We start from the raw sequence: 19,801 nt of genomic DNA on the forward strand, positions 1-19,801 counted from the left end.
AGATAAGCTTGATAAGGAAATTATGATAAGCGACTATCAAGACGAACGTGCGTGAGGTCCAAAAGTCCTTAGACAGTAATAGTGCCGCCTGTTCAGCCAAAAACATGTATATCAGATGGACATGAGCCATATGCATATTATCGTATATCAGTGTAAGTGTCAGCTGAGACAATCAGATGTAGTACTATAATAAGATATAGCTTGTTTCGGATACAATGCGATCATTATCAGTTCAGTCCATAGAATGTCACTTGACCTGTGGCAGCATTGATCACATGGTATGTATTGTGGAGAAAGGCTGAACCAATAAGTATGTAGTTCTCAGCAGCTAGTAAGTAGATTGACCGACCGTCTTAGCAATAGGTGTCTAATGCGAGGAGCGGTACTTACGAGTACGCTGTGTTCGCAAGTAGCAGTGATCAGGTTTAGATGTCGAAGGGCGAAGACTATCGTCTCGTGATCAGTATCAGTCGAGCGTTATAGTGCAATTCGCATTATTACATACACAAGATCTTGCCATTTGATGGGAAAGACTGTGCCTGCAAATTGGAGCGCCAGTGCGGCGTCAGGATTGTCGGGACCTTCACAAGGTGCGACAAACATGCAGTCGTCAGGCTGTTGAAGTCCGCCCAAAGCAGCGTACATGGGGCTCATCATCTGTTATGGCATAAGTCCTATGTGCCAGGTTTGCAAAGAACATTTTCCGGACTCACAGATTCAGTAACGAGGAGATTAGTAGTACTTGACTCCGATGTTAGCTTTCATAAGCCAGATATGTCAGCTGACCTCACTCACCCGGTATCGATAATGACATCTATATCCTGCATTTTTGGGTTGGATCCAGTGATAGGTTGATCGTGCGAAACGAAAGAGTCCAATCGTATCCGATATAGACCGCCATCTCCCTGCTTGTCCAATTGGACCTTTTTACTGTGATTGGCATGTTTACTAGTGGAAAGATCTTAGCTAAAGTATTGGTTTTGTCATGAGCGTGAAGACGGCTCGGCTCACTCCGAGTGGGGGTTACCGAAGACAATCTCACTGCCATCGCCCTGGCGTGTCAGGTAAAACCCGACCTCCAGAGTAGAAATTAGGCTTGCAGAGTACATCAAATCGATTGGGGTTGCATGATTGTCGATAGAGATTTTCTAAGGGATGTGATTGCATCAACGACCGTTATAAGATGGAAAGCTTGGACACCTACATTCATTGCAAGTCCAAAGATTCCACTGAAAAAAAGCATTTTAGTGTTGTTATAAATCCCAGAATGACTTACCTCATATACTTTCCATCGAAGCCTTCGGTGTCCCGAGCAGCAAGCAGAGGATAGTCTTTCAGAGCATAATCTCCGATCGCAACATCTGTGGGGACCAGACAGCCATGTACTGAACCACTTCCTGAGAGCATTTTTATCTTTAGTCCGCCAGTAGAACACATTTCACCGAAACTCACCATAAGTCTTGCTTTTCAGGTCACACCCGTCATTAGTGATTATTCCCGTATTGATCATACCTGATTTGGTGCAATTATCGCATGGACTAGCTGAAACCCAAAGGTCTGCGCTCCTGATACAGAGCAACAATCACGACCATCAATATTAGGGATAGGAATACGCTTACCCGGTGTCTACCTATTACGAAAATAATATTTCAGTATAGGAATCGTCACATCCCTGCAGGAGATATGGAGCTTACCAATACGGGTACCACTTTTTTGTCTTGTCCAATTGAGACGTCCAAGGTATATGCAACGCCACCGCTGGAATCGATATCCATAGGCATGGAGGCATCAGATCTTTTTGAGGGAAGGTTTGCATCCGAAAGAATCCGCTTGAGTAAGTGACTGGAATCAGTATTGTGGCGAGTTAGTCTGACTGCTTGTGCATTGGCTGCTGTTACAGATAATAGAGTCAGAAGAAATGATAAGCATAATTTCTCTTGCATTTCGTGTTGTAGGAGTTCTGTATATGGTTTGGGGAAGGTAATGCAACACTAGATGTGTAAGACGGAAGAATGTGAAAGGGGGAATAGGTAAGTCGCGGAAGAGGGTTGTGAGGTTTGCTGTGGTGGGTTAGAAGTTGATGGAACATGAAAGGCGGAGACATGGCTCGTTCTCCTATGTATATATATATGCCTCTTGCTGGCCAGAAGCAGACTATAGAAAAATCTTCAAAACGATGTTTGCATGACCTCCTTTGCAGATATCGCGGGATCTAAACTGAAAGGACAGAATAGCGTATCATGTCGTCCCTGATACACTTCAATGGCACTTGTTAGGTATTGTAGTGTCCATACGCGATGATACGATTTATGACTTTGGATGAAAGAGATGATGACAGACAAGAATGACACCTTTGACTTTGATTGTACAGGCACCGAACGCTGTTGGACTCAGTGTTCAAGTGGAATCGCTTATATCGGATAAGCAGAATATTAACGCCGATACAAGTTAATTATCCCTTACCATTGTGAGGTAATTCCGCGCCACACTCGTCTGTTGCGGTGATATGAATTGTTATGAATTATGCTTCAGACTGAGATCAGCGGATAAGTCCGCTTTTTAATGTAATGGGGTGTATGGTGATATGATTTGCCTCTGGTTTCACGCCAATCAATGGAGGAATTGATTCTCACACACCACCATACCCACCATACTCCTCACTCACACCCTGCTTAATATTGTTTAACTTGGTCAAATATCATTTAATCCCTTCTCTTTAGACATCAAGATTCATATCACGAGCCAAAATGGTCAATCTCAAGCAACAAAAAAGACTTGCCGCCTCCGTAGCTGGTGTCGGACAAAGAAAGAGTGAGTATAATGTTCTTGAACGAATTAGATCGGAGCGATATAAGGCGAGATAGGTGGAGATCGAGAGGAATTAGGATATCAACCACAACAAAAGACTGCTAGACCTAGGCTTGGGAGGTGTCATGGGTGGCATCAGTAAAAGGAGAAGAAGGTGGATCGCAAAGTGCCAACGAGGACAAAAAGGAGATGCATAGGGGGATATTTAGATTTCGAGCAGGATTGGATGTTATGATAAGGATTATGCTGACTATATGGCGCTTTTTCCTCTATCAACCCTCTTCTTTTTCACCTATTACCCATGCCGACATCTTACAGTCTGGCTCGATCCCCAAGAAGCCGCTGAGATTGGTCAAGCCAACTCTCGATCTGGTGTCAGAAAGCTCCTCAAAGATGGTCACATGTGAGTTCAAGTTATGTTTGGTTTGAGAGGTCGAAATTGACATTATAATTTAGCATCATCAAACCCACCGTCATCCACTCCCGAGCTCGAACTAGAGACCACGCCGCCGCCAAACGAGCCGGTCGACACACTGGTTTCGGTAAGAGAAAGGGTACTGCTGAAGCCCGTATGCCCACCAAGGTTTCGTGGCTCAGAAGAATGAGAGTGTTGAGAAGACTTTTGAAGAAGTACCGAGAAGGTGGAAAGATCGACAAACACCTGTAGGTGAAGCTCATTCAGTCCCTTCGAGTATCGCTGACATGCCATATGAATCATAGCTACCACACTCTTTACCTTGAAGCCAAGGGTAACCGATTCAAGAACAAGCGAGTCTTGATGGAACACATCCACAAAGCTAAGGCTGAAGTACTCCGAACCAAACACCTTGCCGAGCAACAAGAAGCCCGACGAGTCAAGAACAAGGCCATGCGGGAGAGAAAGGCTCAAAGACTTGCCGAGAAGAGACAAGGTATCACCGCTGTCGAGCAAGAGGACGAGGTCAAGGAGTAGATTTTCACTTCTGTACTTGTATTTGGGATGGATGCATCTGGCATTTAGCGTATACTACAATGGATCCACGATTTTGTTTGCGTGCGTTTGTCATATGTTCAGGATGCTACATATAAATTCAGTCTGCGTTTGTGAAGAGCAATACTAATTGGTGAAATTTAACCCCAATTACGTTTGGCTCGAAAGTGGAGGAGGTTCACGATCGTCATTTATATTTCTTGATTGTTGTAATTGCTCTTCTACATTGCAATTTGTCATATCACGTTCACGATGCTGCGCTCAATCGTAAAGAAAGCTGCTACGGCTCGAGTGAGCGCCAAAGTCGGTTATGGACCTTCAATCAGCATACATCGACCTTACGCTACCCTCTCCCCTCACATACCTCCACCGACCACACCATATGAGGTTTTCGATGAACCTTCTAAGAACAGGCAGAAAGATCGAGCCATAATACGGTTGAGGGAGGAAGGGGAACCGTCTACGCCCAGTCATGAGAATGCTGAAGAGCATCCAGTAAAAGTCGTTGACTACCTGCGAGAGGAAATATCGGAAAGACTGGCTGAGCGAATCGAAGTGAGCTTGGAATTGATATACCAGATGTCACAGGTATTAACAATATTATCAGGATTTACGAACACCGCCGGCATCAATACTAGAACTTGCTGCTCACTCTGGTCAATTGACGCAAATATTGCAAGATATAATTGCGGATGAAGTACCTTCTACATCGGAAACTCAGGATCAACAATCCGAGAGGAGGAAATGGTGGATCGTGGAATCGAGCAGTAAGGATTAGTCTTCAAGCTGCGCGATATTCGCTGACAATTTCACAGAGGAGGCCTTACATAGAGATGATGATTCTCATTTCTCCTGTGAGTAAACCGACACTCAGTCCGAAAGATGCTAGCTGATCTGCTTTTCAGCTCCACCTACGCGTATACAGGCATCGGCATCGAGATTGTTGGAACATCCAGAAATTGGGAAACTGAAAGAGCAAGTAGAGGCTGTAGTCAGTGGAGGCGGGCTACATTGGGTAGGCGATATCGTCGGTGAGTTTACCCCAAAGGCTATGTCCATTGCTTTGCTGATGCAATACTCAGGCGGACTTACTCAAATACGGCATCTGCTCAAACCGGATGGAGTCTTCGTCGGAGTCGTCTTAGGAGGTGATACTCTATTCGAACTGAGGTCGGTCTGCTCATCCTCAGAGCGATAAGCTGAGCTGATTATTTAACGGAATATACAGGACGTCTCTGCAGCTTGCAGAGCAAGAAAGAAGAGGAGGTATAGCGAATCGTATATCGCCCATGATCAGTAAGTGAAGGTTTGTCATGCGTTGCAACAATACTGATCGGTTGCTACAGATCCTACAGATGCTCCTTCACTGCTGAATCGAGCCGGCTTCACGCTGACTACTATTGACGTGGAGGATATGCTCATAAATTATCCATCTATATGGGAATTAATGGCTGATCTACGAGATATGGGGGAAAGTAATGCTATCTTAGGAAGGCGAGCACATATATCGAGGGACGTCTTGATGGCCGCCGATGCGATCTACAAAGGTGAGTCATGCAAAGATAGCTTGGATCGGCCGAGTTGCTGATAGATCTCTCCCAGAATTGTACGGTAACGAAGATGGATCCGTACCAGCCACATTCCAGATAATATTCCTTGTGAGTCTGCATGTAACTGAAAAGACCGTGTACTGTTGATTGATTAATGGAATACGTGATACAGATTGGTTGGAAACCAGGACCTAACCAACCCAAAGCATTAGAAAGAGGATCCGCTTCTACTAGTCTAAAGGACGTGTTATAGCGAATCGAATGCACCGGATGCATGCTCTCTCAGCATTTTACATAAAGATTGATCGACTCCTGACCGAGTATCGTGAAAAATCCTCTTAGCTACCAGTAACCAATGGGAATCACTCGTCTCATGCTATGTGCCAGTAGATATAGTTGTCAAGGCGACAACGCACCTAATCCACTGAAGCGTTTTGTACAACCAAAAGCGATCCATTTCTTGGCGTTGGGTAAGAGGATAGATACTTACAGTAGTTTAGGTCTTTGAGCAAGTGATACTGTCATATTACTTGTTTTCCTCGTTGAATTTCTTCAGCGTTGACCAATGTACTGAATTCTTCCGATATACCGCTGGACGGTTCTCACACTCCATTCTTTATCGCCTTATTTTAGAGTATGCAGCTCGCTGGTCGATTAACTTTGGCCTGGTAGCTGATTGTGAGTGACAAAATTATGGATATGTGCTAATTTGATTAGCGAGAACGTCTTCGCCATAGAAACATACTCGTCTTCCTCTCACTTCACGTCGGCACTTCTACTACCCTCTTCATTTTTTCTCTTCTTTCTGTCGAAAGCAATGTCGAATCATCTCATTTCCTTCGACATATTATCCATACTGCCACCTTATCTTCGGTGGTAATTTACAACCCTGATAACGGGAAATCTGGAGACTACAGATACGCTCCTCCTTTGATAATTGATGAAAATAATATCATGTCCGGGAACAAGGACAATGGATTCAGTGAGATGGGAAGTCCTCATCCGAGCTCCACAACATCGTGCAGACCCGTTACTAATACCTTAATTACCACCGTAACTAGCCAAGGAACTGTCATCACCACTCGGGTTCTGATTGTCCCAACTTTAACGGTCATGCAAGGTGAAGCGATTACTTTGCAGGTCAATCTTAACGAACAAGGAGATCTCATGGATACTCAAACCAGTTCGACGAATTTAACCAAAGCTCAAGATTCTTCAGTTGCCTCCACAGTGACCATTACGACCTTCGCTTCCGCTTCCGCCACTGCACACTCTCCGTCTGCCTCAATGGCATCCAAACCCGAAAAGGCGATGATGAAACCGATGATGAACCGATGATGAGAACGATGTCGGATACGTGGATAATTCGGATAAATTATCAATATCAGCCTCTCCAAAGGCGAGAACGACGGAGTGGTAGTCAAGCCTAAAAATTCAAAGTTCACAAAGAAGGATTACATCCCAGCTTGGAAGCGAGATACTCAATTATTAGCAGATGAGAGGGGTGGGACGGTTGTCGGAGTAAAGATTGCTCATCTCTCGGGGATAAGCAGTGATGAAAATATATCACAGGAAAGATTATACAACAGCACTAGTAAATCCCATTGCTTCGCTGAAAGGCTACTTAGCGATGCGCCGTACTTTATGGTTGGGATATCAATTCGTAAGTTTAAAGAATCTACCTTGGAGCTGAAGACTATCTCAGCCTCGACAATTTTGTACGGGAGGAAATCGTTCTAGCGACCTTCTTTATGTGGATTCTGGGTTTGGCTATCTTAGGAGTAGGTCCTTACAATTATTCAAGTTTGATTTAAGCTGACAGCACTCAAAGCTTCAAAGCTTCTTAACGAATCTATTCCGCATTTGTAAGTCTAGCCAAAGTATGAAGTGTGCTGAACGTCAGAATTGCTTTACTATTCTCTTTACTTATCTCGATTATTTGGACCGCCATCGGACTTCCAATATCATTCAAATTTTGGAACAACTTCTAATCTACAACGAGCACATTTTTCGAAAGTGTCGATGTCTTACCAGTGTACCTTAACAAGCGTATAGGCATTCAAAGTACAGTATTAGGCTTGACGATATCAACGATGATAGCGAGTGCTTGCTTATGCTGGAAAATCAGAGATGATCTCGATTGGCAAGTCAATAAAGGCTCTGTCTTCCAGTTATATTTACGCTGATAAAATTGTATTTAGACTTTTCAAAGGATAGACGCTTTTACTAAGGTAAATAGTATATATAAATTGGTTCTAGCGCTCAGTACCATGCTGCAGCTTGAGGCTTTCGTACTCGTTACGTTTTCCGCGTTGTTTCTGGATCAAGTGAGTAAGCTATATCGAGATCTGGCTGATTGGCAGATATCCAATGGTCCTACAAGCTATTTCATGCACAACTGCAAGGCCTTTAAAGCATTCACCACTTGGACTTTCTTCACTGCGATGGGAGCCCTGGCGGTAGGGCAGACTTTCATCACAATCGTGCTGGCTATCACTCGTCGCTGGACTTCCGGTTAAGGTCTGGCCGATTTTCTGTATCTTGAAGAGACCAACGAAAGATCGAATGAAGGATTTGACGAGAATTCTTCTATGCCGGTGCCAATGCCACAAAACAACCTGCCTGCCTTTTCAACAGCTATCGGACCTGGTCCTGCAACACCTCCAGTAAGTTAATATTCCACATTTGCAGAAATCAATACGGTGATTCAGTTGGTCTCAATCTCTGTATGATTCAGCGTCAGATGTTCCCGCCTATGCCATTGTGTATGACCGCCACCAGAGCTTCAAGTACCCCTTCTTGAAGAGCTGGAGATGTCGCACAACGATTGTGAGGTATGCGACTGTATATTACGATATGCATAGGAATTATGATTTTGTTGACTTTTTACCTTCATCCTAATCGCTCCAAAGCCATTTGCAAACCCATGTACTCTTGTGAATTCATGCCTGCCTTCTTAGCGTCTCGCAATTTCTCCATAATCTCCTTCTTCTCCTTCTCAATCGCGTCCTTTTCATCGGAAAGCGACTCGTCGTGCAGCTTGGTGAAGTGACGCCACAAGAAGAAAACAATGGCCACTGCGAGTTTTCAGCTGAGTTTAACGGTTATTTAAGTACTTACAAACGCCTAAACGCATATCTACTGCACACAGCAAGAAGCCGAGCATAGTCTGAAGTAGGTTGGCTACTTTCGAATATCGTCTGACAATCATTAGCTTAAATTGCAGTTCGGTAAAACTTACTCTTCCTCTTCTTTCTGTCTCTTAGCAATTTTAAGCAATTGTATATCCTTTTCTATCATTTCTCCTGCCCAAGGGTTTTTCATCATGGCCTTTAGCTTTTCCTTATCAATTGGCGGTGCCATCAAGTCGGCGGCATCTGGTGGATCAGCAAACATATGCGTAGTAGACTACTCACCATCTGGCACATTATCCCACCATAGCGTTCCAGCTGGATCACCTTTCTTTGGACGAAGACCGTCTTGAAAGGGTACTAAAGCAGGTCTACCTGGTCCTTGCATCGTTAAGAAGTAATTCTTCCTGAAAGAAGTACTGGAGGGATCATCTTTGCTTGATGAGCCTGAGATTTGCTTGGGGGCTGGATTACCAACTCGCTTCGATGACGATGAAGATGATGAAGGCATGCCACCTGCTCTTACGTCAGAAGAGGATAATGGTTTTTGTGATGTGGATGAAGAGCTGGACCTGGATGAGGAGGATGATGATTTAACTTTAGATAATGCTTTTGTTCTACCTCGAGCAGCTTCTTGTCTTGTTAGTACGTGATAGCCGATGTAAGCTATCATCACAAGCATCATGAATGGCGGAGACAAAAAGGGTAAACTCGTGATTGAGCCATCGGTATTCGTCGCAAACGGTGAGTAAGGCATGGATGGATGAGACGCTAAGACATATTAGCTGAAATCGGTTTTGCAGGAAACATACCAAATCCCAGCACCACGAGCATCAGCAAAGCTTGCTCGAAAGGCCCGAATTTAAGTCCCTTCTTGTTCGCATCTTTTTTCTTGTCTGCCATGTTGCCTTGAAAGAATAAGGATTAGATCGTCTGAAAAAAATGTATAAGAAAGAAAGTGATTGAGGAGGCTGAAATCAGCTTGGACTTTTCACCTCTAGCATCACTGCCAAACTTTTATAGCTTAAATAGATTCTAAACGTTAGTAACGGAACTAGTCAAAGGATGCTAAAACCAGTGTGCAGCTGAAACAAATGAAAGGATTCGACACCTCCTTCAATCCAGTATCAAGCGTTATATAACATGCATGTCCTCCAATATGCCATTAGTCGTGAGGGTATCTACTCAGCAGCTTGTACGGGGAATCTGCAAGCAGCAAATCAGCATAAACGCCAGAATAGGACATTGAGGATGAAACGACTCACTCGAAGTGGACGTCCTTACCGGCAAGGGCTCGGTAGACGGAGGAGAAGGTGTCGAGTTTGTATTCAAGGTTATTTTGGTCTTTTGAGTCGAGGAATCTGCGGGACAGGACGGTAAATACAGATATATGGAGGGAAAGGATAGAAGCAAAACTCACACTCGGATCAATTTACCACCATCTTGAGCAACTCTGGTTCTCTTACCAACGATCTCACTTGGCCATACGAGTTCTTCGAGGAGTTTCTCGTGGACAGCAGTAAGAGTTCGGGATCTAGGTCTCTTTTGGCCTTTGGCGGCAGAGGCGTTTCGGGAAGGTTTAGGGAGAACTTTTCGTTGGGAGAGGAAGACGATGTATTTGTCGGAGAGCTTTTTCTCGAGCTCTCGGGTAAGTCTGTGTGTGTGGATGAATGGACGTGGACGTGAGTGGATTGAAGTGAAGTGTAGTTGCAGAAAGTGGTCATAGCAGAATTTTGATCAGCATTTACCCATGTAGTCCTCCGTATTTTTTGCCTAGACAACCCGTTTCTTGCCCAACCTGCTTTCATCCATCAACATACATCAGGGGAGGTGGAGCTGAAAAGCTCCTCCGTCTACCCCGAGTGTACGTTGATTGGGATGAAAGCCTTCCCTGAATTCCCTCGTATTTCTTCCAGATGCTATTAGAATATTTGCGACTTACCTTTGTTGGACTTTGTGGAAAGCCTTAGCCATGGGGACTGGGACGAAGATAACAACGGCCTTCTTTCCACCTTTTACATCAACCTCTTTAGCTTGAGAGAATTGAAGTTGTCTAAGCTCGGATTTGAGCTCTGGGACGTTGGCCTCAAGGTCGACGAAAGCTTGAGCAATTTGTTGCTCAATCTCCGTAGGAGGGGTTGAGGGAGCGTTGGCTGTTCGCAAGATTTTGTTGGCTGCGGACATTTTTGCTAAAGGAGTGGATGAGATGGTAAGTGAAAGAGGTCTTACTTGAGGCTTGAACAAAAGTCGATTGTGAACTTACGAGGATGCTTGAAGGCTGAAGAAGGAGTAGTAGGATGTATTTTATGGAAAACGGTTAATTGATTGATCAACTGCAGCAGCAGAGTCAGAGTCAGTACACGCGGGGTAAGGGCAAAAGGGGGAAAGAGCAGAGAAAACCATAAGCAGCTCACCATAGCTTACATCATACCATACATACAACTTACAGTGAATACCTGAACGTGGCACTCTGGTTCTAACGGTACTTTAAGCGGTAGCATCCGCCTACTGCTTTCGGCGATATCTTAAGTCCGATGTCTGCGTTCCTTGTTTTAATGCATGGTCAGCTATCGTATTTCTCCAGGAGCGTTCTTCTTCATTTGTGCAACTGAAGCTCATACAGCTGCCCTGCCCATCTTGATTGTATCGCTGTTTGATAAGCAAGCATGCATCACGGCTCAGTCTGAAGTTGACCCTTTTTACAGCATGCATCTAGTCATAACCGGCTATATAGACGCTTTGGCTCAGATTTAGGCGAAGGAGTGATAAGCGGAGGGACATCAGTGAGGGCTAACAAAAAGGCATTAGCAGTCTACAACAAATTGCCATCAACGTAACAGTCATATGAATCATACTGGGTGATTCCAGACTCACAGAATCTCTGCAATGTCCCAGGATGGGTACCGCTTGCATGAGGAATTGTGAAGGACGCTAATGTACTCCAAGAATAATAAGGCTTCCGGCCCCTCTTCGTTTGTCTTGGAACTGAGAACGATTGTCTACGATCCATATCTGCATATAAGGGACCAGGTATGAAGGACTATCAGATAGATTGAGCGTGTCATGTCAATCACAGATCTGATGACATGCATGTATAGTCCCGGACTTCGTTATACATAAATTTATGTAAGATTGCAGCACGAAGTGGTCCTTCCTGACAGATAAGCTGAAAATTACAGCCGCGTGACTGGGAGCTCTGTTCTGAAGCTGTTGAAGGCCTTCTGAGTGCTTGAAGAGTACAGAAGCGTGGAAGCTTACGAAGTCAGAAGGGCGCTTGGTAACACCTCCAAATGTTTATAAGGGCGAGCTTTTGGGGGCGGAATGTCCATTCGACAGAAGTTCGTTTCAGACGCGTGGTCTGAATCAATCGAGATAGATTCGACATAGGGCTCATCAAGTTCTTGAATCAGATCTTGCGATGGTGCGCTCGCTACCCAAGAGGAAGCGATTTCAAGGGTGTGCATGATAAAGCTCAATGGGTCTTTTTGAGTTCATTCACTATCGTCGGCAAATGCATGTACCAATTTCTTGCGATTCGTTTCATTCATGGGAGCATACTCTAGCCCTGATTACTTTCGATCTTAGTCAGAGTCTGAAGCTTAGAGAAGCTGTGGACCACCAAACAGGTAGAAACAACGATCGAATAGGCCCGTGAATCTCTGTCCGGTCGTACACATCCACAGAAAAACATGTGTGGATCAAGCGTTCGACTCAATCTTCGTTTTGAGGAGCAGTTTCGAGGAGTGGTACAGTCACCAAAGCCTGTCACTGTCCGGAGGTGAATACAACACAATCGCATTCTCGGATGCACTGCGAATCAACGAGCAAGAAGAATTGCCACTTTGGGAAAAAGTGCCACGTGAGGAGTAATGTCATTCCCACTTTGATCCTTCGTCGCGACCCTTACATTCGAATTGATCATCCTATTCAACCTTTCCCAATCGTCCTATCATCTCTCGACAAAATAGACCAATTGTTTTACGAGTCAGCATGTCCGAAGAGAGACCAACACTACAGACGTACACGGCCCCTCAGGATATTCTTGATGAGCATGCGGAGCTCGCTGATCAAGATGATGCTCCAGATGTCTTCGAAGATAACGCAAGGTCAAAGCAAGTCGCCGCTCGTCAAAGCGATTATCACAACCGACGATTCAACCGAGTCGATGGGCAAGGAGAAGGTGAAGATGAAAGATATGAGGACAGAATGAGAAGGATAAATCTGCAGAAGGAGGAAGAAAGGATAAGACGTCATAAAGAGCAAATGGAAAAGGATAAGACGGAGGACGAGAAGATGGTCTTGGACGATAAGACGCCGCCTAGAGCACTGGCTGGAGACGACACACCTCCCCGAGCGATTGCTGGTGGTGACACACCTCCAAGAGAAACAACACCGCCTAAGAAGCGAAGAAGATGGGATGTTGAGGAAGAAGTTAAGCAGGAACCAGGAGTAGAAGCTGTTGCACCGAAACGTAAATCGCGTTGGGATCAAACACCTTCTGACACAGCACCTGAAATCAAAAAGTCAAGGTGGGATCAGACACCCGCAGCATCCGCTCCCACATCAGTGATCACATCTACACCTTCAATCGGGGGTGTTATGATGGTAGAAGATAAAAGGTATAGACGTATGACGGATGAGGAATTAGATGGATTGCTTCCAGGTGGAGAAGAAGGATATGAAGTTGTGCCCGTTCCGCATGATTACCAGCCCGCTCCTTCAGTCAGGAAGATGGTACCTGCTCAAACAGAGCATGGATTTATGATGCAAGATGATTCCGACGCAGCAAAAGCTCGATCAGCCGCAGGCGGAATTCAAGGTTCACAAGAACAAACGGAGATCGAGGGAATTGGAACATTGCAATTCTTGAAACCAGAAGATACGCAATATTTCGCTAAAGTTTTGGGTGAAGGCGGCGGTGAAGACGACGATAGTTCGTATACGCTCGAAGAGCTGAAGGAGAGAAAGATTATGCGATTGCTCCTCAAAATCAAGAATGGTACTCCACCAATAAGGAAGACCGCATTGCGACAAATCACAGACAGGGCTAGAGAGTTCGGCGCTGGTCCATTATTTGACAAAATCCTCCCTTTGCTCATGGAACGTACTTTAGAAGATCAAGAACGACATTTGCTCGTCAAGGTTATCGACCGAGTTCTATACAAATTAGATGACCTGGTCCGACCATACGTCCACAAGATTTTAGTCGTCATCGAGCCGCTGTTGATTGATGAAGATTATTACGCTCGTGTAGAAGGTCGAGAAATTATCTCCAACTTGGCTAAAGCTGCTGGTCTCGCTCACATGATCTCCACCATGCGACCTGATATTGATCATGTGGATGAATATGTTAGAAACACAACTGCTCGAGCCTTTTCGGTCGTTGCATCCGCTCTGGGTATCCCAGCCCTTCTTCCTTTCCTTCGAGCTGTATGCAGATCGAAGAAGTCATGGCAAGCTCGACACACCGGTATAAGAATCATTCAACAGATCGCTATCATGATGGGTTGCGCCGTTCTACCTCATCTTCGAAACCTTGTCGACACCGTTGCCGATGGTCTTCAAGACGAACAGCAAAAGGTCCGAACTATGACCGCTTTATCACTTGCTGCTCTCGCCGAATCAGCTGCACCTTACGGTATTGAATCCTTCGACAACGTGTTGAAACCCCTTTGGTTGGGTATCCGACAACATCGAGGTAAAACATTAGCAGCGTTCCTCAAGGCGATTGGTTACATTATCCCCTTGATGGATCCTGAATATGCCGGATACTATGTTCGAGAGTGTATGCCAATCTTAATCAGAGAATTCCAAACCTCGGACGAAGAGATGAGAAGGATTGTACTGCAAGTCATCAAGCAATGTGCATCGACTGAAGGTGTTACGCCTACGTATATCAAAGAAGAGGTTTTACCAGAATTCTTCAAGGCTTTCTGGGTCAGACGAATGGCTTTAGACAAACGAAATTACAAACAATTAGTCGAGACGACGGTTGAACTGGCTCAAAAGGCTGGTGTGTCGGAGATCGTAGGACGAGTGTGTAATGATTTGAAGGACGAGTCCGAGCCATTCAGAAAGATGGTTATGGAAACAGTCACAAAAGTCATTGCGAGCATTGGAGCAGCAGATGTGGATGAAAGATTGGAACAGTTGCTCATTGACGGCATCATTTTCGCATTCCAAGAACAAACGCTAGAAGATACGATCATGTTGGATGGTTTTGCCACGGTCGTCAACGCTCTTGGGGATCGTGTCAAGCCTTATCTTCCGCAGATTGTCTCTATGATTCTCTGGCGATTGACCAACAAATCAGCTAAAGTCCGTATGCTCGCGGCGGATCTCACTACTCGACTTGCGCCAATCATCAAGAGTTCAGGAGAAGATAATTTGTTGAGTAAATTGGGTGTGGTCATCTTCGAACAATTGGGTGAAGAATATCCTGATGCTTTGGGAAGGTGAGCCGGAATCGTCTAAATCTTGGGAACGTCCGCTGACATCTATGTAGTCTGATCGCGGCCGAAGGGGCTATTGCGAATGTGGTCGGTATGACCCAAATGAACCCTCCTGTCAAGGATTTACGTGAGTACCGTACGAAGGCGAACATTGCTGATAATTTAGTCCCCCGTATGACCCCAATCCTTCGAAATCGACACGAGAAGGTGCAAGAAGCTACAATCAACCTGATTGGTCGTATCGCTGATCGAGGCGCGGAATTTGTGCCCGCCAAGGAATGGATGCGAATCTGTTTCGAGCTGCTGGATCTGCTCAAAGCGCATAAGAAGGCTATCCGACGAGCTGCGGTCAATTCTTTCGGTTATATTGCCAAGGCTATTGGTCCCCAAGATGTGCTTAGTGTACTGTTGACAAATCTGAAGGTGCAAGAACGTCAATCTCGTGTCTGTAGTACCGTTGCGATCGGTAAGTGTCCTCCTTGCGAAAGAGCTCTAAAACTAACATCCCCTCCTAGCCATTGTATCTGAGACCTGTGGACCTTTCACCTGTATCCCTGCCATTCTCAACGAGTACCGAACACCGGAGCTCAATGTTCGAAATGGTTGCCTCAAAGCACTTGCTTTCGTGTTCGAATATGTGGGAGAGATGTCAAAAGATTACATACACTCGGTTGTGGGATTACTGGAGGATGCCTTGACGGACCGAGACCACGTCCATCGACAGACTGCGTGTGCTATCGTCAAACATCTGGCTGTCGGTGTCGCCGGTCTTGGGTATGAGGAAGCTCTCACCCACTTGCTCAATCTGGTATGGCCAAACATCTTCGAGACTAGTCCACACGTCATTGGTGGTGTTATGGACGCAATAGAAGCTATGAGATTGGGAGTTGGATCAGGTCCAGTGCTATCCTACGTGCTTCAAGGTCTATTCCATCCCGCCAGGAGAGTACGAGAGGTGTATTGGCGAATGTACAGTAAGTCATCCTGCATGATAATTGAGCATTTAGCTGACGTGTATCTAGATACGCTCATCCTTGGTGCTTCGGATGCGATGGTTCCTTTCTATCCAAATCTTGGCTCAGCTGCCGATTTGGCTTCTGGACAAGATTATACTAGACACGAGCTCATGATGTGGGTATAAAATAGGAAATGAAATGCATGTATTGTTGTATCATATGTAGCAGAGATGCAAATGTTCAAGCACAAGTTTATCATTACAGGTTTGGTTCATGAGAGGGTTATGAAATCAGGCACCGCCGATGCATCAATATCCTTCCGAGACTCGTTAGCATAAATTGATAATTATCATTGTTTTTGCGTTGCTCTTCCTCAAATCCCGTCATGACAACATTATGGACGTGTGCTGAGCTGCTAAGAGGAGAATCCTCGAAGCCTTACTCCCTTATCATTGTGAATCAACCCATACGGCAGGACTTATTAGCAAAAGCATGGAAAGCTGCTTCTCTACGGCTCTGCGCGGATGGAGGAGCAAACAGATTATACGATATAGACCAGGGAAAGGGGTAAGTGTTCAGCAAGGTGGTCATCGCTAATCATCAGCTATCTACCTGAGATCATCAAAGGCGATTTTGACTCCATTCGAGAAGATGTCAAGGAGTATTATCGATCGAAAGGCGTCAAGGTCATTGAAGATAAGGATGAATATTCGACAGATCTGATGAAATGTATCGCTGAAGTACCTTCAGATCACGCGCTAGTACTGCTTGGAGGATTATCAGGTAGGGTGGACCAGACTGTGCATACCATGTCGTTGCTACATAAGCTGAAGAGGGAGATATACGTCTTGGACGGAGAATCCTTTGCATGGCTGCTTCGAGAGGTGAGTTGTCTTTGAAATATAGCTCGGCTGAGACTTGCGTAGGGCAAACATGAGATTCAAATCGACCACAACACGATGGGACAAACATGCGGCATTTTGCCTGTCGGTGTAGATTCGTCTCGGGTGATAACGAAGGGACTTAAGTGGGATTTTGGTGAGTTGAGAAAGGTGAGATCGATCGCTGACAGTCAGATTGGGAAACATCCCTCAATGGCAGTGTCTCCACATCTAATCACCTGGTACCCTCTATCCCTTTGATTACGATAGAGACGAGCAGACCTGTGCTGTGGACATGCGAAATAAAACCATTGTAGATCTGAATGCAACCGATGAACACGTCCAATCAATCTGCATGCCCTCAACGACCCACAAAAATCAATTAAAAAGAATGTGATGTCGCTACAACAGATGTCCATCCTACTCGGCCTTCTCCTCCTTGACTTCCTCTTTGACCTCGGTGGCGTCACCGTTGGCCTTCTCAGCATCACCTTTGCCCCATTCGGCGAGAACTCGAAGAGCCTCGTCAACCTTGTCTTGAAGAGCGGCAGGTGACTCAACGAGGTGTAAAAGCTCGGAGTTGTCCATCTCGAGCAACATACCAGTGATCTTACCGGCAAGGTCGGGTTGAGTCCTGCAGGTCCGGTATTAGCCTTAGACTGACTGCACTCTGATTCAATTACTCACTCGAAGATCAAGGGGTACAAAGCTTCACCCAACATTTGCTTTTGTTCGGCAGGTCCAGCCCGAGCCAAGTTTTGAGCATCGAGTCGAGGAGCTTGGGCTTGAGGTTGAGCGTCTTGAGGTCTGGGAGCACCATTACCTCGAGGGAGACCTTGGGGAGCACCGACTGGGCTTGGACCCCCGGCACCGGCTCGAGGACCGTTAGCGGAAGGAGCAGCGGGGATTCTGGCGCCTCCTGGTCGAACAGGGTATTGAGGGAGACCACCTTGAGGGGGAACACCGTAGGGTCCTGGTCCACCGTAGGCACCTGGTGGGCCTGGAGCGTATCTAGGTCTTGATTGCATACCATTTTGAGGGCCACCTGGGTAGCCCATCATAGGGCCACCTCGCATAGGAGGCATACCAGGCATGGGTTGACCGTATCCAGGCATAGGTGGGTAACCGTATACTGGTTGACCCATGTAGCCTTGCATACCACCAAATCCACCGGGACCGTATTGCATTCGCATGTTGGATCGTTGAGCGATTTGGGATTCAAGAGCTTGTCTTCGGACGTCTTTTCGTTGAGCAAGAGCGACGTAGAGGGGTTTGGTACCGATCATTTTACCGTTCATTTCGGAGACAGCCTTGGTAGCTTCTTCAGGAGCAGAGAAACAGACGAATCCGAAACCCTACGTACGGAATTAGCGCTGTTGAGTATGTCTGCCTGTGTGTGACTCACCCTTGAGACCTCATTGTCATCCTTCATGACCTTGCATGAGGTGATGGTACCGAAAGAGTCGAACTCGGCTCGGAGTCGGTCGTCATCCCATTCATCTGATTATAAGCGACGTGCATTATAAATTCTTAACTCACCATCAAGGTTCTTGACGTAAAGGTTTACACCAGCGGATTTGGCCTCGTTCTCCATTCTCTTCTCCTCGTGGCTCTTCTTCAACTCGCTTTCCCTCTCGAGCTTACTTTGGGCTCTACCGGCGTAAAGTTTTCTTCCTTTCCATTCTCTGTCGTTCAACTCGTCAACAGCCTTTCTAGCGTCTTCATGGTTCTCAAAGTTGACGAAACCGAAACCTTTGTTGACACCGGCATCATCTCTGCTGATGGCGACGGAAACGGCAGGACCAAATGGTTTGACAAGCTCTTCGAACTCAGCATCGGTAGCCTCGGGGTCGACGTTCTTAACGTAGACGTTGGTGAATTGAGCTTTAAGTTCTTCGACCTTGGAGAGTCGCTCCTTCTTTCCGACGTGGTGACCGACGAAGACCTTCTTGTCGTTGAGGAGCATTCCGTTGACAGCCTTGATAGCGGCATCAGCAGCTTCACCGGTGGCGTAGTGGACGAAGCTGCGGGATATCAGCAAGTACCTCATATATAATGGAGGAGACTCACGCAAATCCTCGAGACTTTCCGGTCTCATCAGTTCCTACTTTACATGAGAGGATGTCACCGAAAGCGGCGAAAGTGTCATGGAGAGCCTAGTCTGCCGTCAGCGGAATTCACCAGGATGTTTTGAGAGCTCACCTTGTTGTCGATGCTCTCGTCCAAGTTCTTAATGAAGATGTTTCCTTGACCGGTCTTTCTCAAAGCTGGATCTCTCTGAGACCACATGATTCTACAGGGTCTGTTCTTGATAAGGGAATAGTTGAGGTGCTCGAGTGCCCTTTCACCGTCAGCGGCGTTGAGGTAGTTGACGTAGGCGTATCCGAGGGATCGTCGAGTAACGGCGTCTCGACAGACTCGGATAGAAGCCACGGGGCCGATCATGTTGAAGATCTCGAAAAGCATAGCCTCAGTGACGCTGGAGTCAAGCTCACCAACGTAAAGACTGGCTGAAGCAGAAGGTTGTTGCTGAGCTGGAGCGGCAGCAGCAGGAGCTTCAGAGTTGGGAGTGCCAGCTGCGGGGGCAGCGGGTTTGGCGGCAGCAGGAGCTGGGGAGGTGGCGTCGGAGGACATTGTTGATGAAGTTTTTTTTTATGGTTTTATTTCGTTATAAGTGGGATCGTCCACGTGAAATTGAGATAAGGCAATTACGTAGTGTTTTTGAGGGCTAAAAGAGGATTAGCTGTGAATATGACAGAGATGTAAAGACAAGACTTTACCTTTACAGACTGATTGGATCTTCTCTCTAGAAAGAGTGAATAAGAAAGAAGATAAAGTTGAAAGCAAGGAATGATGGACAAAAGAGTAATCGTAGTGAGAATACGACACAAAATGACAAAGTGAAAACATTTCCATAAAAAGATGAAACCACGTGGCATCATTCATTGGACTACTGGTGAGTATATAGGGTTATATGATATATATATATATCTATCCCCTCGGTGATATGGCAAAGTGGCACTTCTTTACTTACCATGTTATCATAAAAGTAA

The 19,801-nt window shown here is 45.8% G+C and overlaps 11 protein-coding genes across 11 annotated transcripts; 6 read left to right on the forward strand and 5 right to left on the reverse strand.

Moving 5' to 3' along the window:
- Positions 1-227: 227 nt before the first annotated feature.
- Positions 228-1,781, reverse strand: I206_106090 (uncharacterized protein; the record flags this gene model as incomplete). Its single annotated transcript, XM_019156643.1, has 11 exons — positions 228-328; positions 391-446; positions 506-657; positions 714-741; positions 796-948; positions 1,012-1,148; positions 1,205-1,229; positions 1,277-1,397; positions 1,453-1,565; positions 1,620-1,630; positions 1,695-1,781. 11 exons carry the CDS (start codon positions 1,779-1,781, stop codon positions 228-230), a joined length of 984 nt encoding a protein of 327 aa, XP_019010445.1.
- Positions 1,782-2,747: 966 nt separating this feature from the next.
- Positions 2,748-3,760, forward strand: I206_106091 (60S ribosomal protein eL19; the record flags this gene model as incomplete). Its single annotated transcript, XM_019156644.2, has 4 exons — positions 2,748-2,811; positions 3,127-3,211; positions 3,265-3,471; positions 3,529-3,760. 4 exons carry the CDS (start codon positions 2,748-2,750, stop codon positions 3,758-3,760), a joined length of 588 nt encoding a protein of 195 aa, XP_019010446.2.
- A 270-nt stretch (positions 3,761-4,030) lies between these two features.
- Positions 4,031-5,581, forward strand: I206_106092 (uncharacterized protein; the record flags this gene model as incomplete). The annotated part of the gene is made up of 9 exons (XM_019156645.1): positions 4,031-4,333; positions 4,386-4,545; positions 4,594-4,632; positions 4,684-4,809; positions 4,861-4,948; positions 5,007-5,074; positions 5,125-5,325; positions 5,381-5,436; positions 5,501-5,581. The coding sequence occupies 9 exons, from the start codon at positions 4,031-4,033 to the stop codon at positions 5,579-5,581; spliced, it is 1,122 nt and encodes a 373-aa protein (XP_019010447.1).
- Positions 5,582-6,282: 701 nt separating this feature from the next.
- I206_106093 (uncharacterized protein) lies at positions 6,283-8,131 on the forward strand (the record flags this gene model as incomplete). The annotated part of the gene is made up of 9 exons (XM_070203236.1): positions 6,283-6,605; positions 6,717-6,849; positions 6,957-6,991; positions 7,034-7,109; positions 7,168-7,193; positions 7,346-7,475; positions 7,530-7,659; positions 7,849-7,994; positions 8,066-8,131. The coding sequence occupies 9 exons, from the start codon at positions 6,283-6,285 to the stop codon at positions 8,129-8,131; spliced, it is 1,065 nt and encodes a 354-aa protein (XP_070059337.1).
- Positions 8,132-8,220: 89 nt separating this feature from the next.
- I206_106094 (uncharacterized protein) lies at positions 8,221-8,539 on the reverse strand (the record flags this gene model as incomplete). Its single annotated transcript, XM_019156647.2, has 2 exons — positions 8,221-8,405; positions 8,449-8,539. The coding sequence occupies 2 exons, from the start codon at positions 8,537-8,539 to the stop codon at positions 8,221-8,223; spliced, it is 276 nt and encodes a 91-aa protein (XP_019010449.2).
- Positions 8,540-8,565: 26 nt separating this feature from the next.
- On the reverse strand, positions 8,566-9,362 carry I206_106095 (uncharacterized protein; the record flags this gene model as incomplete). Its single annotated transcript, XM_070203237.1, has 3 exons — positions 8,566-8,705; positions 8,787-9,125; positions 9,272-9,362. The coding sequence occupies 3 exons, from the start codon at positions 9,360-9,362 to the stop codon at positions 8,566-8,568; spliced, it is 570 nt and encodes a 189-aa protein (XP_070059338.1).
- A 278-nt stretch (positions 9,363-9,640) lies between these two features.
- On the reverse strand, positions 9,641-10,643 carry I206_106096 (40S ribosomal protein eS7; the record flags this gene model as incomplete). Its single annotated transcript, XM_019156648.1, has 4 exons — positions 9,641-9,665; positions 9,725-9,820; positions 9,880-10,113; positions 10,402-10,643. The coding sequence occupies 4 exons, from the start codon at positions 10,641-10,643 to the stop codon at positions 9,641-9,643; spliced, it is 597 nt and encodes a 198-aa protein (XP_019010450.1).
- Positions 10,644-12,449: 1,806 nt separating this feature from the next.
- On the forward strand, positions 12,450-16,052 carry I206_106097 (uncharacterized protein; the record flags this gene model as incomplete). Its single annotated transcript, XM_070203238.1, has 4 exons — positions 12,450-14,914; positions 14,965-15,377; positions 15,427-15,885; positions 15,934-16,052. The coding sequence occupies 4 exons, from the start codon at positions 12,450-12,452 to the stop codon at positions 16,050-16,052; spliced, it is 3,456 nt and encodes a 1,151-aa protein (XP_070059339.1).
- Positions 16,053-16,252: 200 nt separating this feature from the next.
- I206_106098 (uncharacterized protein) lies at positions 16,253-16,654 on the forward strand (the record flags this gene model as incomplete). Its single annotated transcript, XM_070203239.1, has 2 exons — positions 16,253-16,434; positions 16,618-16,654. The coding sequence occupies 2 exons, from the start codon at positions 16,253-16,255 to the stop codon at positions 16,652-16,654; spliced, it is 219 nt and encodes a 72-aa protein (XP_070059340.1).
- A 22-nt stretch (positions 16,655-16,676) lies between these two features.
- I206_106099 (uncharacterized protein) lies at positions 16,677-17,065 on the forward strand (the record flags this gene model as incomplete). The annotated part of the gene is made up of 3 exons (XM_070203240.1): positions 16,677-16,751; positions 16,794-16,909; positions 16,969-17,065. The coding sequence occupies 3 exons, from the start codon at positions 16,677-16,679 to the stop codon at positions 17,063-17,065; spliced, it is 288 nt and encodes a 95-aa protein (XP_070059341.1).
- A 103-nt stretch (positions 17,066-17,168) lies between these two features.
- I206_106100 (polyadenylate-binding protein, cytoplasmic and nuclear) lies at positions 17,169-19,382 on the reverse strand (the record flags this gene model as incomplete). Its single annotated transcript, XM_070203241.1, has 6 exons — positions 17,169-17,382; positions 17,436-18,103; positions 18,154-18,221; positions 18,288-18,772; positions 18,819-18,904; positions 18,951-19,382. 6 exons carry the CDS (start codon positions 19,380-19,382, stop codon positions 17,169-17,171), a joined length of 1,953 nt encoding a protein of 650 aa, XP_070059342.1.
- Positions 19,383-19,801: the final 419 nt, after the last annotated feature.

The sequence above is a fragment of the Kwoniella pini genome, chromosome 8 (assembly GCF_000512605.2).
Source record: "Kwoniella pini CBS 10737 chromosome 8, complete sequence".
Lineage (NCBI taxonomy): Eukaryota > Fungi > Basidiomycota > Tremellomycetes > Tremellales > Cryptococcaceae > Kwoniella > Kwoniella pini.